At 52.5% G+C, this 15,051-nt stretch overlaps 7 protein-coding genes across 7 annotated transcripts; 4 read left to right on the top strand and 3 right to left on the bottom strand.

The window, feature by feature from the left end:
* Positions 1–1,244: 1,244 nt before the first annotated feature.
* BU25DRAFT_422936 (HET-domain-containing protein) lies at positions 1,245–1,643 on the top strand (the record flags this gene model as incomplete). Its single annotated transcript, XM_033708179.1, has 1 exon — positions 1,245–1,643. One exon carries the CDS (start codon positions 1,245–1,247, stop codon positions 1,641–1,643), a length of 399 nt encoding a protein of 132 aa, XP_033560169.1.
* A 1,014-nt stretch (positions 1,644–2,657) lies between these two features.
* On the top strand, positions 2,658–4,879 carry BU25DRAFT_106502 (uncharacterized protein). Its single transcript, XM_033700298.1, has one exon. The coding sequence runs from the start codon at positions 3,095–3,097 to the stop codon at positions 4,658–4,660; it is 1,566 nt and encodes a 521-aa protein (XP_033560168.1). The 5' UTR covers positions 2,658–3,094; the 3' UTR covers positions 4,661–4,879.
* Positions 4,874–6,631, top strand: BU25DRAFT_106589 (uncharacterized protein). The gene is made up of 3 exons (XM_033700299.1): positions 4,874–5,053; positions 5,106–5,865; positions 5,995–6,631. The coding sequence occupies exons 2-3, from the start codon at positions 5,139–5,141 to the stop codon at positions 6,453–6,455; spliced, it is 1,188 nt and encodes a 395-aa protein (XP_033560167.1). The 5' UTR covers positions 4,874–5,053; positions 5,106–5,138; the 3' UTR covers positions 6,456–6,631.
* BU25DRAFT_106590 (uncharacterized protein) lies at positions 6,632–7,373 on the top strand. The gene has a single exon (XM_033700300.1). The coding sequence runs from the start codon at positions 6,808–6,810 to the stop codon at positions 7,264–7,266; it is 459 nt and encodes a 152-aa protein (XP_033560166.1). The 5' UTR covers positions 6,632–6,807; the 3' UTR covers positions 7,267–7,373.
* BU25DRAFT_472773 (uncharacterized protein) lies at positions 7,334–8,208 on the bottom strand (the record flags this gene model as incomplete). Its single annotated transcript, XM_033710861.1, has 1 exon — positions 7,334–8,208. A coding segment is annotated over one exon (519 nt), but the record flags the coding sequence as incomplete, so codon positions are not given.
* Positions 8,209–9,818: 1,610 nt separating this feature from the next.
* On the bottom strand, positions 9,819–11,567 carry BU25DRAFT_344859 (serine/threonine-protein phosphatase PP-Z; the record flags this gene model as incomplete). The annotated part of the gene is made up of 2 exons (XM_033703016.1): positions 9,819–10,112; positions 10,161–11,567. The coding sequence occupies 2 exons, from the start codon at positions 11,565–11,567 to the stop codon at positions 9,819–9,821; spliced, it is 1,701 nt and encodes a 566-aa protein (XP_033560164.1).
* Positions 11,568–12,866: 1,299 nt separating this feature from the next.
* On the bottom strand, positions 12,867–14,876 carry BU25DRAFT_412216 (aldehyde dehydrogenase-like protein). The gene is made up of 4 exons (XM_033706744.1): positions 14,555–14,876; positions 14,125–14,493; positions 13,698–14,078; positions 12,867–13,650 (listed from the first exon to the last, which is right to left on the bottom strand). The coding sequence occupies exons 1-4, from the start codon at positions 14,680–14,682 to the stop codon at positions 13,023–13,025; spliced, it is 1,506 nt and encodes a 501-aa protein (XP_033560163.1). The 5' UTR covers positions 14,683–14,876; the 3' UTR covers positions 12,867–13,022.
* Positions 14,877–15,051: the final 175 nt, after the last annotated feature.

Here is a 15,051-nt window from a genome sequence, read left to right as displayed (position 1 = left end):
TCACAGGAATAGGGCGTGGGTGTCGACAGGGGATAGAGGCAGAGGTAGAAGGTAGCTAGGCTACGCTAAGGGACTCAGGGGCTAATTCCTACGCTACTACTACGGTGTCAACCACGCCGTAAAAAGTTAGGTGTAGTACGACATTTTTCAGTGTCGTTGACACTGTACGTACGGCGTCAATTTCACCGCACGATTCAGTGTGAACGACACCGGCCATACTCCACAGGGCTCTAATTGACATGTACACAGTAGAGTCCTAGACTCTTCCTGTCCCCAGACAATTTTGCATTTTTGTTCTGATGAAACTGCGATTATCTGAAAAGAATGCCACGTTGCCTTACGATGCTTCACACAATAAGGAGACGGATGACATTTAAGTATGACTTCCTAAACAGGCTTTGTACACGATAGCTTCTGTCAAGTCATCGATTAATCGGGAAACATCAGATCTGAGCGACTCATTCTAATTTGATCATCTTCGCCTCGGTGCTTTCCTGATCATTCCCATTCAGCTAAGTTAGGTTGTTCTTATTACTAGGTGGTGGTCCAATCAAATACAGATCTTCTAGGCACAGTGCCCACTAACAACATCACTGCATGGTCATAGGACACAAAGTACCAGTTGTGGCTGTTCGCATGTCCGACACGCTTAACCTCAGCTCATCTGGCAAGGTGTCTAGCCTCGCATGCTGCAAGCATCTCTCAACTGTCAATACCCTCGTAGCTTGGCCTGCTGACACTTCCAGTCAGCGCCGATCTCTAGATTGCACCTCCTACTGCCAACATTTTTCTACTTCGATGGATCAGCAACCTCTAAACTTCCATTTCGTCACGACCGGCAGGCACTTTCGTTTCTTGCTTCGCGAACAAAGTCCCGACGAAGTCTACGACCGATTGTATGCTGGATCTTCGGCTTCACTCTCTCGTGGCAATAGCAGCTACGATGAACACTCAGAAAGCGGCAGCATGGATAACAACCAGATCGATGAAGAGGCACTAGAGCCTAATCGAAACAACTGAGACCGCAGCTGGTGCCAAGTATCTTGGTCACCGTATTCGTTCTACAATATCCCTCATATCCCGTGGATGAGGAGTTCTACGGACCAGTTGGTCCCGTAATAGACATCGAAATTATACGAGCATGGAGACAACAGTGTTACGGCCCGCACGGGACATGCTGCAACGATCGATACTCAAATGCCTTGGCAATACATCTTGAGCACCTCTGTCTAGTCGACGTCGAAATGGGGTGTCTGGTCATATGTTTTACCACCACACCGTTTGTCGCACTCTCCTACGTCTGGGGTCGTGTACAGATGCTCAAAACGACAAACCTGAATTACGAGGGGCTCCAGGAGGCAGGAGCGCTGTTTAATGCGACCGGAGAGTTTGTGGTTCCACAAACAATCTGCGATGCGATGCGCCTGTGTAGACGGCTAGGAGAGCGGTACTTATGGGTTGACTGCCTTTGCGTTGTCCAAGATGCTGCACCTGATGAAATAGATAAGATGCTTCGGGCAATGGCATTCATATACACAAGTGCTGAGTGCACTATTGTTGCCGCGACAGGCGTCGATGCGGAACGTGGACTCAGCGGTGTCGGAGACCCTTCCCAACAGCGGGAGAGAGGATGTCAGTTTTGAGACCAGAGACCTGTTGTGGAGATTTTACCTCTTTCTTGCTCTTATCTCGTGTTTCGCCACCTACCCGACACAATTTCCGTGTCTTTGGTCCAAGTATGCGGTGAGCTTTGAAGTGCGGTGAAATGCAATCTGCGGTGAGGTATGAAACAGCCTTCAACCTTCGGACTAGCGCCTCAAGAAACGAGCCCTATCATCGTTCTCAATGTCGAACAGAGCAGTGACCATTCTGGAAGTCTTCTGAAGTCCACAAAGGTCCGACTTGCTGACGTACGCAGATTGTGTTGCTGGGGTGGTGTGCGCTGCAATGATCGACGTTTGGCGAGTAAGTGAGGACTGTGCCTCCCGAGCTTAGCGAATATTCTGGTATCACATTCGTATGAAATAGGAAATCCCTCTGGAAACTGACCGAAGAGCTGTTTCTCAAATAATATTTGATGAGGGCGGCCGTCCTGCATGATGACTCGTGTGGAGTGAGAGTCCGTGGCTGCGGACTTGGGCCCGTCAGCACCTGTCAGACTCGCACAACTTGCACTTCAGCAAGGACGGTTGTTTTGCTAGAAGAAATTACTCGGCACACCGCTCTCTTTGTCGAATGTGAGATGGTTCCCTGGCCTTGAAGGCGGTGTCTGGACGGGAAAACAAAGAATCACAAGCTTCAAGCCGACCGTGCGGTACCCCTCAGCAGCAGCAGGTGGGAGAATCAGCACCGAGTGACCTGCATATCGACCACACCCAGGCTTCGCGAAGTCGCATTTGAGTGGACCGAAGGAGTCGCGTATACAGTGGTCCTCTCTTAGCGCAACCACTTTGAATGGACAACAGATCGCTGCACGGGCGACCAGTGCCTTTCAAAGGTTAGTGACCCGTCGCAGGGGATCTCGAACGTGGCTGAGTGGAGAACGGGTTAACCCTGCTATCGTTCGTTGAAGGGACCTCGCAGGGCAAGACAGGCCAGCTGATGGACTCGCATGATGGATGGATACTTATAGCCTGTCATGCCACCGCCGGGTCCCATAGAAGCATTGTTTGACCTGCTATTTTAGCCTGTAACCTTTCTCCGAGTGAAGGTAATTGCTCTCAGCGCACCTTCCGTCTCACGGCCCCCTCCTCGCTTTCGGTCCCACGCAAGGATCCCCAACTGCGCCGCTTAATTCAAACCTCGCTCCTGCCCTGGCAACATCCCTCGCATTCTGACCTCGCGGAGTCCCTTCGACGACATCGTTATTTTGGCCAGAAACAAAGAGGTAGCGCGCGGTGCATTGTGCGGCCACTTTCGAACAAGCAACGAACGCACGCCACAAGAATCCGCCCATGTCCGTTTCCGTCACCCTCACCGCGTCAACTTGTGAGAGGTAGCTTTTTACAAACAAACCAGACGCGCATAGAAAACAGAAACTGCTGGACAGATTTTGCAATTTCTTCAAGTCCCCCATCCTCACCACATCTTCACTATGCCCGAATCCACAGCACCCACAACGAGGCGCACGCGCTCGTCCAATCAGCAGACGGCGCACCAGACGTATGGCTACCACAACACATTCCACACCCACGCACAGCTGCCGCTCGGCAGCCCACCCGCATACGCTCGAATCGACGACAACCTGCGCTATCTGAACGAGAAGGCACGAACCGAGGCAAAAGCAGAGCGCGCCGATGTTCTGCCACCACCATACACATGCACAGTCGAGATTGGCGGAGTGCTTGGCGTTCGCCATGAGCTGCTCTCACCATTCCACGTGTCCGGCCAGCGCGACTGGTCTGACTGCTACATAATCCTTCGTGGAACACAATTGAGCGTTCACCGAGCGAAGCAGCCAGGCTTGTGGAGCAAGAGCAGACAGCCTACGGCCGGCCGTCTGATCTCGTCGTACACACTGCAACACGCTGAAGTAGGAATTGCGTCAGACTTCAAGAAGACAGCTCTGATTCCAAAATCGCCATTCGCACACCTCGTCCCTGCCTCAGCTCGACACAAACTGTACGAGTCCGACCCACATCTCTTCGAGCCTGTCCGCGAACACGCTATCCGCATACGTGTAGAGACAGAGCAATTGCTGCTATGTGCTCCCACACAAGATGTCATGCTCGACTGGGTCGAAGCATTCTGTGCCGCTATCGACATTAGCTCGCCCATCGAGGATCGCAGCGAGCCACGCTACCGAAGTTTGCCTAGGAGGAACAGGCGGCAGCGTATACTCGATGGAGCTCAGCTTGGTGAGAATCTGGACAATTTGTCGAGCCTGGACGCTGGCAGACGGATCGTTGCCGAGCAAGAGCGCATAATCCGCCAGCTATACCCGCACTTGGGTGGAGGTCGAGAAATGGGCAATGCCACTACCGTAACAGCCACGGCAGACGCCGAACTTGACGAGTTTGATCCTGAAGACGTGCGCTTCCCCACACGAAACGGCCTCACATATATGTCATCACAGGACGACGAAGAGGAGCTACCATCGACGGCTTCATCTGATCCCAAGAATGCATCGATCATTCGACCCACACCCTCCCAGGCTCTCCGCTACCGCCGTCGCTGCGCACCAGTCTTGTTATCCTCATCACCTCGAGTCAGCGATGTTGTGATCTACGACGGCAAGCGCATGCGCATCAACGTCAAGGAGCACACACTCGTCGAACACACATCCCACCCACCGCGCTACGATGCACACGGCTTCAAGAAGAAGCGTACACCCAAGCCCACAACAGTCGAGACACCCACCACAGTTGTGATCGAGAAGATCAATGGCTCAGAGAGGCCAGCTTCGCCTATTCGTGCAACCAGCGACGACTCCATCGCCTCCATCACATTCGGCTACGACCTCGCACCTACAAGCTCAGAGCAGGACGCAGACCGCATTGACCTTGCCTCGTCTTCTGGTCCACCCTCGCCAACCGCCATGTCGCAAGCAAAGATGGATGCAACGCGCCAGCTTGGCCGCATGGGCAAGATCAGGACCAGTATCGATGGCCGCGACAACGAAATCAGCGCTGCCGCTCTTGGAGTTGGCCTGCTCATCTAAGCGACCTGCATATACCCACACACACCTCACTGTATATACTTCCTTTTGTTTATGACAGCGATTAGCGACATGGTTTCATTGTTCATGGTTGAGCGGCGCATTCTCGACCGGCAGCGGGAGTTGACCCACTCAACTGCTTTTAGAGATACCCAACATCGTTCCCGAGGGGACTGTAGATACTTCAATCACACATCTTCACATCATCTGAGGCTGCCATGTTGATATGCACTGAGTTTTGACGCTGATGTGGGGATCCGGAGCGAGGACAAGCTCCATGCAACTAGCTGCACCTGCATCCCACCATCAACCTCACCTGCATCTGATCAACACAGCACTCCAGCATCACGCCTCTTGACTACATTGCAAAGCTTCCTTGGACTCTGGCTATTTCAGGTCCGTTCACTTGATACATCCAAGAAACAGAGTCCTTTCTGACAACATGCAGCTACCCTACCTACTCCTTCCTCTTCTGTTCAACATGGCAACAGCAGCATCAACACCCTCGAAACCCCTTCTAGACCGCATAAACGCCAACGCCATTCGAGATGACATAGACTTCACCGTCCTACCCTTCTATCAAGAAGCTCTCGACTCAATCACCCAACTCCGCACTGATGCCGCCAACACCTCCTTCCCCAACTTTAGCACCTCAACCAGGATAGACACCCACACGCACCCCATTCCAGAATGGTTCAGAGCCCTCGAACTCTCAGCAGCAGGTCGCGAAACACCCAGCTGGAACGCCCCCGCGCATTTACAGTTTATGGCTGAGCATAGCATAAAGAGGTGTATCCTTAGTGTCTCGACACCTCAGGCTAACGCCTTCGCCTCGCCGTCAAAATTCGAAGTCGATACTGATCTGCGGAAGAAGAAGACCATTGCGCTGATGCGGCTGCTGAACGAGTACGTCGCCGAAGTATGCAGAGTGTATCCAGAGCATTTCAGTTGGTTAGCCGTTACTGCGCTGCCGTACGTTGCAGAAAGTATCAGTGAAATCAAATATACGCTGGAAGAATTAGGTGCGGTGGGGATAAGTGTGTTGACGAACGCCGAGGGTGTATATCCCGGAGATGTTGCTTTCGAGGGGCTGTGGGGGTATCTGGAGGAGCGAGCTCAAGAAGGAGACGGGAGGGAGGTGGTATTCATTCATCCCACAGACCCCGTGATCAAACTCGAAGACGGGCGATTGATCTCAAGTAGACCTTGTAAGTCCCTCCTGTCCCTTTCGTGCCCAAAGAGGGGTCTTCTTCTGCCACGTCAGAACAGTCTCCTATTCACGGCACACCCATCCCCTCACATCCACATCGTTGGCCTTGTCGACTGACAATTTCCAGCGCCCCTCCGTTCCGGCCTAGGAGAATTTTACTTCGAAACTGCGCGCGCCATCTCCTCCATTACCGCCTCCTCACCACCCTACAACAGTACACTGCTCAAGTACCCACACCTCCACTGGCGCATATCCCACGGCGCCGGCGCCTTCCCCGACATCAGCGAGCGCTTTCTGCTCGGCTTCCCGAAAGAATCGGCTGCAGCGAGAGAAGCCTACAAGACACGCTTCTGGTACGACAGTGCGGGGCCGGTGTGGCCGAGGCAGGTCAAGGGGTTGACGGAGGGATTGGGGGTGGGCGTGGAGCAGATGGTGTTTGGCACTGACTATCCATATGGTATCGGCTTCTGGGATGTTGATGCGAACATCGCCGGACTGGCGGACGCGGACTTCACTTCGAACGAGGACAAGGAGGGGATTTACTGGAGGAACGCGCAGAGCTTGTGGCAGGGGAAGATAGACTCTTGAGAACAGTGTCATTTGAGGACTTGGTCTTGTCCTTATTCGGTAATGCAGTCATGATACTCTTAGAAAGGAAGAGAGTTATTTACGTTCGGACGATTACAGCTTCCTACATTCCAACCTCAGCCCAAAGCCACTAAAAGAACAACAATTCCACTTACGCCTCCACAGTTGTAACGGCAGGCTGATGTCTCAACGGTAACTGCGGCGCCGGCAACGGCGCAGGTACCTCCTGAATGCTCCCCGGCTCGACATAATCCCTATGCCCATTAACCATAAGTCTTAACTTCCTACTCTCAGCATACACAACGCGACGCATCCGATTCGTGCTACCTAGCGGCTAATACTCCTTGAGCCCATGCCAGGAATTAACCGTAATGCGATCATCCCACCAGGTCCTGAACTCCGGCAGCCAGGGGTCCTGGGGCTCGAATTCGAGCGTCGCGACCTGCTCGAACGGGTACTTCTTAGGGTCCCATTCGATGCCGATGTCGTCGACGGGCTGCTCGGTAAGGTCCTGGAGCAGCTGCGCGCAGAAGGAGTAGGTTACTTTGTGGGCCATGTGGAAGCGGCGGTTCTCTTGCGAGATGATGTTGATGGGGTCGGAGTCTTGGATGTCGTCGTCGGCGCGGTCGAGTTGTTCCTTAGCAAGTGGGAATACGCCGTATTTGGCTACGTAGTCGCCGTGGCGGTACGCGGATTAAGAGTACTCGGGCATGGCGTACACTGTAGTCGTCAGTTGGTGCTTTTGCTTGCATGTGAGACAACAGTGTACTTACTGTGCTGTCTTGGTAGTCCACCTCCCAGTGTCGTATAGCAAGCCACCCCTCCTTCAATGCCTTACAAAACTTATCCTAGTCCTCCTGAGAGTCACCAATATGATCTAGCTCAGGGTGGGTAAGATGAACAATCCTTTTCAAGGCCCACCACATGTGCTCAATAGGGTTGAGGTCGAGTGAGTATGCTGGGTGTTTGACAGTCCATATTCCATGGCTCTCTAGATACTCTGTGGTTGCCTTTGATGTATGGATTCAAGCATTGTCTTGTAGAAATCGATCTCCTGGCTGGTAGTAAGGGAGAAGGCCTTTGTCGAGTACTTTGATATAGGACTGGCTTGTGTACCCCTGACCCTTTGAAGTGTAGTCCCTCTCCATGATCACTAGAGGTAACCAACCAACTCTACCACTAGGTGTGATCCATATTGATGCCCATACCATCTGTTGGCTCCCACAATCAGTAGTCACATATGTGACTTTGTTGTGGTCAAATTTCCCATCAGGATAGCCAAAGGACCACTCAGTACCCTTTCCAGAGCCACATTGGACTGAACATTCATCACTGAACCTGATAAGGCACTGTTTCCAGTTGAAGTTTCGACCCTCATGGGCATATATGAGACGCTGAGAAGCTGTAGCAGCATTGATCTTTGGTCGCTGCCGGGCCCTGAAGTTCTTAAGGCCATATTTGTTGAGTGCTGATTGAATGGTAGCAGCTGAAACTGAGAGTCCAAGGTCTTGCAGCATTGCTGAGTATTCAATTTTTGGACATTGGCGAGCAAGCCTGAATAGATATCTTCTCTCTCGACAGGATAGCTTAGGTGATTGACCAGTCCTGGGTTTAGATAGGTTGCTGCCAGTTGTGTTCCAACGTTGGATAGTCTTCTGGGTTGCGTGGCGTAAACAGCCCTAATGTGACTGGCTGTCGCTCGTCTAATTCCTTGTCTAACACCGTGAGATTCCTCAAACACTCGAAAACATGATGCGCGTCGTTCCAGATTTGGCAATCTTCGCAGAGCTGCGAATTGCAAGATAGGCTCTTGTTACATGTTTGGCAGCTCGATGCTGGCTCAGAGCTATCGTCCGGATAGACTGTAGTTGGTTTGGTGGCCTTCAAGACTAGACTAGATGGCGGTCGAAGTCTTCTCTTACCGCTTGGTGTGAATATGAGTAGTGGAAGGTTGAGGTCTTCGGATGGTAGAGCGCTCTGCTCGTTCAGTGTTACGGTTGGTGTATGGGGGTGGAAGGAAGAAGAAGGTCAAGGTGTTCCTGCCTCACCAAGGCTGATATGGTGGGCTGAAAGACAGCTCTGTAAGCGGAAAGTCGATGTACATGGGCGGGCCTTCTTTTTCCACAATTTTGTGTGCAAGGGCTTTCAGCGCGCCGTCCCCAATGCACAGATCTGAAAGGTGTGAGGAACTGGGCTGAGAAAGCAGCGCACCCAACGTCGACGGTTCGAGCGATGGTCTTCATATCAAAACTCTGATGTCTTGCGTTCGGTGTTGGCCTGATGGAAGATTTAGTATGATATAAGGCAGAAGCTGTGTTGATAACTGTGTTCGGAGGCCTGCAGGTTTAAATACAAGGCAACGAGTGCGCCTTCCAAGCACACCTAGGTACCTACTCTGCGCACTGAGAGGCAGCGATGCCTAAGCGGGACACGTTCCCAGCGCACTGCAGCTGCCAGCAAGGTATGACCTTAGCGAAAACGGCCAGCCTTTTGCAACGAGTAGCGTAGTCACAGCGCAGATAAAGGACGGAGTTTGAAAAACTGGCAAGTAATAAATATTACAGCTTCTAGAAGTGAAGACGCAAGCCAACCCAAAGAGATGCATGTAGAAAAGTAGATCCATCTTAACCCAAGCAAAGCACTACAGAAACAACACCTCCATCGGTATGCTATACTGTACACCTTAGCTCAATGAAGAACTCCAGGCGGAAGCAAAGGCCCCATTAATCTTACGCCGTCTGAAAACAATGTGGTGTCATGGCCGACACAGTAGAGGAAGGATATTCCGAAAGAGATTGGCGTTGGAAATTCGACGGGTTGTGGCCTAAGGAGCTGTCGGCTCACTGTGACTGATCTGGCAGAACGGGACCTGTCCACATCCACTATTGCGAAGAGTTCCGTCTCTTGTGCTTAGTCGACACGTTAAAATCCTCCATTCTCTTCTTTGGAGCCGGTACTCCTTGGTTAATATATTCAAGGGTGTGCCCCGGGGTGACGTGATTTGAATGGCGCTTGAAATTGGTTGGTAATGATGACTCCCATGTGGCGCGCTTTTCCCGGAGTCGCCAGTGTTCCTTTTTCCGGTCCGGTTTAGAAACCTCCAACGGTGCCAGCAGTGATTTGACAGGAGGAAGTTCGGGCGATAACGGAGTCGACGGTGTTGACGCGTCGACATTCCGCGATACGAGTACCTCTCCGCTATCCTCCGAGCTGCCGAGCTGGTCCAAACCAGGTTTCCGTCGTAGGCCAGGAGGGCACCTCTGCTTATCTGCGTTCTTGTACTTCTCCACCAGTCCGTCGCATTCGGGATCTTGTGGTATCTGATCTTGTGCGAGTATTGATCTTGGTGAACTATCGCTCTCACTACCCTACATAAAAGAACATGATTAGTAACTCTGAGGAGCATAGTGCGCAGGCTGCGGCTAAGTCAGTACGAATAAGATATATAATATATGGCACTAAAGATCGCTTCAAATCCATAGGCCGAGGCCGCAAGTTACTCACTGGTGAATTGAGCATGCTCTGACGCTTGTTCCTGCTCTTCTTGATGTGGCTCTTGAGTGCGCTCGAGTCAAGCGGCTTAAGCAGCTCGAAGCTGCACAGCAGCTCTCCGGAGACAGACATGACTGCACCCCAGTTGTCGAACTCGCCGCAGTACTATAGTGTGTCAGTAGGTGCAGTATCTCTGCACAAGGGAGGACTTACGTTTGGCGCCGAGAAAACCGTCACAAGAACCCTGTCGTTGAAGAACTCGTAGCCATCTTCTACGACCATATGCGCTCGACAGACAAGATCGAAGTCATGCCGTTGCAAGAACTCCATGATGACTTTCTTGCCGAAGCAATAACTGACACCTCGCTCATTAGACTCCCAATCGTTTTCCATGTCGGCTGGATCACTCCACAACAGGTCGTTCAGCAGGCCGTAATCAGGGACGTCGGTGGGCCGTGCGATTTGGCGAATGTCGTCCATATGCGACAAACTCGGGGACAGCCCGCCGTGAACGCAGAAGATCTTCTGTGCAACGATAGCTGCAATGGGCAGGCAGTTGAATGTGTCAATAAATGCCTTCCAGACCTTGATGTTGCACCTTCGCTTACATTCGTCGTAGAAGCCGTAGACGCGGGTAACGTTTGCGCATTCGTGGTTGCCACGGAGGAGGAAGAAATTCTCGGGAAATTTGAGCTTGTAGCACATTAGCAGCAGGATGGTCTCCAAGCTCTGCTTGCCACGGTCCACGTAATCGCCTAGGAACAAGTAGTTCGAGTTGGGAGGGAAACCACACATCTCGAACATGCGGATGAGGTCGGTGTATTGTCCGTGAATGTCACCAACGATCTTGACTGGCGGCGCGAGCTCCAGTAGCGCTGGCTGGCTCAGAAATACTTCTCGTGCAGCAGAGCAGATGGCGAAGATCTCGGCGTTCTTCAAACAGACCGTCTTAGTGACCTTGCCAGCGTACGCAGCATCCAGCAAACGCTGGATCATGTCATCGAGATCTATCGCTTTGAGTGCACTGATTTCCATAGGCGAACCAGCTCCATCGTTTGCTGCTGGAGGCTCCGGTAATCTCGGAATTGGCTGTCCTTTCTTCTGTAAGATTGACTCTCCTGGCTGAGCGGAGGCTGAAGGAGGTGGAACACCGGAGGGTGGTACCTCCGAGACACGGTCAACCTCGCCAGTTTGCTGGGCCTTGCCTACAGCTTCGTGGCCTGTCCCTACTGTAGCACCTTGAACAGGTGATGGCGGTGGCTGTGGCTCGTCTGGCAGCTCATCGACCTGTGCAGCCGTCTCAACGAGACCTGCTCCTTCTGAAGCTATTGAGCCTCGCCTTGAGCTTCGCCCTCCCTTGCTCTTCTCTGACTTGAGCGAGACTGCGTCTGACTTGTCGTTCTTGCCATTGGCCACTTCGCTCAGGTTTGACACTGAGTTGCGTGGGCTGTCGGTCTTACCGGTGCCGGGGATCTTGTTACGAATAGAGTTGCGTAGCGAGCGTGTAGAGCCTTGAGTGTCTGAGCGTTCGAACGAGCGGTAGTATTCGCGGCCTAGAGGGACGCCATCAGCACCCTTCTCCCCCTTCTTGCCCTTTTCGCTGGACGGCTGGTTGCCCATGTTGGTGATAGTGCGCCCAGTGGTGTGTTGCTGGAGCGCAGGAAGTTGTGAATGTGTGAGTCAGAAACCGTGTTGGCTTTCAAGCTTGCGCAGGAAGCAACGGCGGAGTTAGAGTTTGCAGGACCGAGGTGGCAGGGATGGTTGCTCCTTCCCAGCTTCAGATGCAGAGGCGATGACGCAGTTTGCGACTGCAGCTCTTGCGTGTTTGTTATGGAGTATATAGTGGGACCACACAACGTATGGCGCGTTAAGGCGGTCTGAACAGGCGGGAGAGGAAAGACTTGAAGCGAGCCTCCGTCGGCGCTGTCGTTATCAGCTTTGCGGGACACTGGGCGTGCCAGGTCAGATTGGGAGAGTCGACGGGGGGCGAATCGAAGTTCCGTTTGCGATCCAGAGCGATGGCCTAGGGTGAAGAGCGAAATGAGGAAGTCGCTCACGCGGTGCGGGCAGTGCACATGCGGCTGGCGTTGTGGGTGTTGGTGGTGATGGCGATGATCTCAAGCACTCCAGTCGACAGGGCAGGGATAGAGCTACGCTGTTAGCCGCGTGTCTTAGTAAGGCGCAAGGACCCAGCAGTGATGCAGCACTGGTGGCCGAGGGCGAGTGGGCGTTGACCGGGCTCAGCGGACCGGTGAAATAGCCTTTGCAAGCGATCCTAGATCATGAGCTAGCGGTGGTCCAGATGTTTGGATGTGCGCAGACAGAGATCGATATCAGTCACGAGGGCAGTGCAGCTGTCAGAGTGAACGTGGTGATAGCAAGCACAGTTCAGCGAGGGGCGCAGCGGGCAGTGAGAGAGCAGCGAGTGACGAGGGCATTGATGATTTGTCCGCTTTCGGCTACGAGAGGCTTGCGCCAAGGATAACGGTTGCTTAGCCTGCCTCTCGAGCACACAAAGCATCGTGTGAACACGTCGTTGCTGTCAACTGGTGACATGTGCAACCCCGGCTCTGGAGCATGTTTGCGCCGTCATCCTGGTCGGCAGAGCCTCACTCGTTCTGCATTCGGTGCAACGACTCCCAAAGGCCTAGAGGCATTCAGGTACAGTCTCAACATCTGCAACCCGGAGCTTTACCAGCCTCCGAGCAACGACATCATACGGGCCCACTCTCGACCTTGCATCTCCACAAGCCACAACATGGGAAAGGTTTGGCAGGTGTCCAAATCGCGCCGACCTCGAGAGTACCGGAAATAATTCACGCAGTCAATATGCCTCAGCAGAATTGCGAGACTGATGAGTGATTTTCAACATGTAGTAGTGCGTTTCAACACCACCCAAATCACGCATGTGACAGACAGTTTGTTGCTTAATGCCGAATTCGTTGCTTCCGTAGAACATGCAAACTCTTCCTAATTCCAACATGTGCAGTCGTCCGACCCATTCCAAGCCGTGGCGCCAAGCACAGCCCCGTCTGGGTACGTGGTGATGACACGTATCTTTTCATACACGATTCCTTACAACTTCGTACCCAAGTTGACGTGGATGGCCTTCTTGTTCGTGTAGGCCTCAAGTCCAGCCTCACCAAGTTCTCTCCCAATGCCAGACTGCTTTACACCTCCAAATGGAATTCGAATATCAGAGTCATTGCTGGAGTTGATCCATACCATGCCAGCCTCGATAGCCCTGGCAACACGGTGTGCCTTGGTGATGTTCTCGGTGAAGAGCGCAGCTCCCAGACCATAGGTGGTGTCGTTGGCGCGCTCAATGGCCTCCTCCTCGGTCTTAAACGAGCTAATTGCGACGAATGGTCCAAAGATTTCTTCGCGGTAAATCTTGTGGTTGTCTTTGACGTCTGAGAAGATGGTAGGCTCGATGAAGAAGCCCTTGCCGCCGACATCCTTGTAGGCCTTACCTCCAGATACAAGAGTTGCTCCCTCGGACTTGCCGGCCTCGATGTAGGATAGAACACGCTCATACTGCGCCTGGGTGACTTGTGGGCCCTGGAAGGTATCATCCTTGAAGGGGTCACCAACGACAGATGTCTTTGCGACGTACTCCTTGAATGCGGAAACGAACTTGTCGTAGACGCCATCCTGTACCAGAATTCGCGAGGTTGCTGTGCAGACCTGTCCCTGGTTGTACCTGAGAGTGATCAGTATGACTTCCACGTACAGCGCAAAGTTTCTTACATGATACCAACGTGCGACCACTTGACCGCCTGATCAAGGTTGGCATCGTCGAAGACCAGCAGTGGCGACTTTCCGCCTGTCTCTAATGTGATGTTTTTCATGGTTCCAGCTGCCATCTTCATGATCTCCTTGCCGGTAGCTGTCGATCCGGTAAAGGCGATCTTGGCTACATCAGGGTGTTGAGCGAGAGCTGCACCGGCTTTCCTGCCTTCTCCATTGAGGATGTTGATCACACCTGGTGGGAAACCAGCCTCCTTGACAAGTGTTCCAAGGTACAGGATGGAGAGTGGTGTCTGTTCTGCAGCCTTTAAGACGACTGTGTTACCAGTGCACAGTGCAGGTCCGAGTTTCCAGGCAGCCATTGCGAGAGGGAAGTTCCATCTGTCAAAAGTCAATATGAGTTCGCCACGAGAAAAGACATGCTTACGGGATGATCTGCCCACATACACCAAGTGGTTCTCGGAGTGTGTAGGCCAGCTTTGCGGGCGATGTGTCGATGACCTGACCATGAATTTTGTTTGCGTATCCTGCGTAGTACTTGATTGTACCAATAACCTCCCCTAGGTCGTCATTGAAAGAGACCTGGTATGGCTTGCCATTGTCCCATGTCTCGATTGTGGCCAAGGTATCCCTGTGCTCCTCGATCAACTGCGCGAACTTGAAGAGTACGTCTGCACGGGCGTTTGTATCCATGTCTCGCCATTCCGAACTCTTGAACGCTTTGCGTGCTGCTGCTACTGCGTCGTTGACATCTTCTTCACTGGCCGCATAGACCGAGACAATCTCACTCTCATCACTGTGTCACCGTCAGTCAGTGCCACTAAAAGATCCAAGCATTTGTAAATGTAGACATGTACCTTGGGTTTATCGAAGTGATGGTTTCGCCAGATTTTGACTTGACGAACTCATTGTTGATGAACAGTCCTCGTGGCTGCTTGTACTTGTGGCCATTTGGTGCCGTAAGCTCGACGAAGAGGTCGGACATGTTGTTACCAGCTGTGTAGTATCTTGCAAAGCTACCTCGGTACGTTCGAATAGTTCTTAGTGTTGATGCTCGAGGGAAAGCTGTTGTGATTGTTCGAGGTGAAGCTCTGAAGAGAGAAGTGTAAAGACAGGACATCGCTCCGGCCAGCAGAGGGGATAACTGATTATCTACAAAGTACCAATGGCATGCAGCTGCCGATGCAGGCGTGGGCAGCTTGGATGGGGTGGACCCCGCGAAATGACGATAGCGAAGGATATCCGCATGCAACTGCCTCTTTGGATCTGCACTCCACACCTCTACACGCCTAAGACGCGTTCCCGAGAGTCTTATATGTATAACTAATCTGACATATGCCGGCTGTGTATGTGT

The sequence above is a fragment of the Macroventuria anomochaeta genome, assembly GCF_010093625.1.
Source record: "Macroventuria anomochaeta strain CBS 525.71 unplaced genomic scaffold BU25scaffold_23, whole genome shotgun sequence".
Taxonomy (NCBI): Eukaryota; Fungi; Ascomycota; class Dothideomycetes; order Pleosporales; family Didymellaceae; genus Macroventuria; species Macroventuria anomochaeta.
The sequence above is the reverse complement of the archived record's forward strand: the minus strand, read 5'-3'. Positions and strand labels throughout refer to the sequence as shown.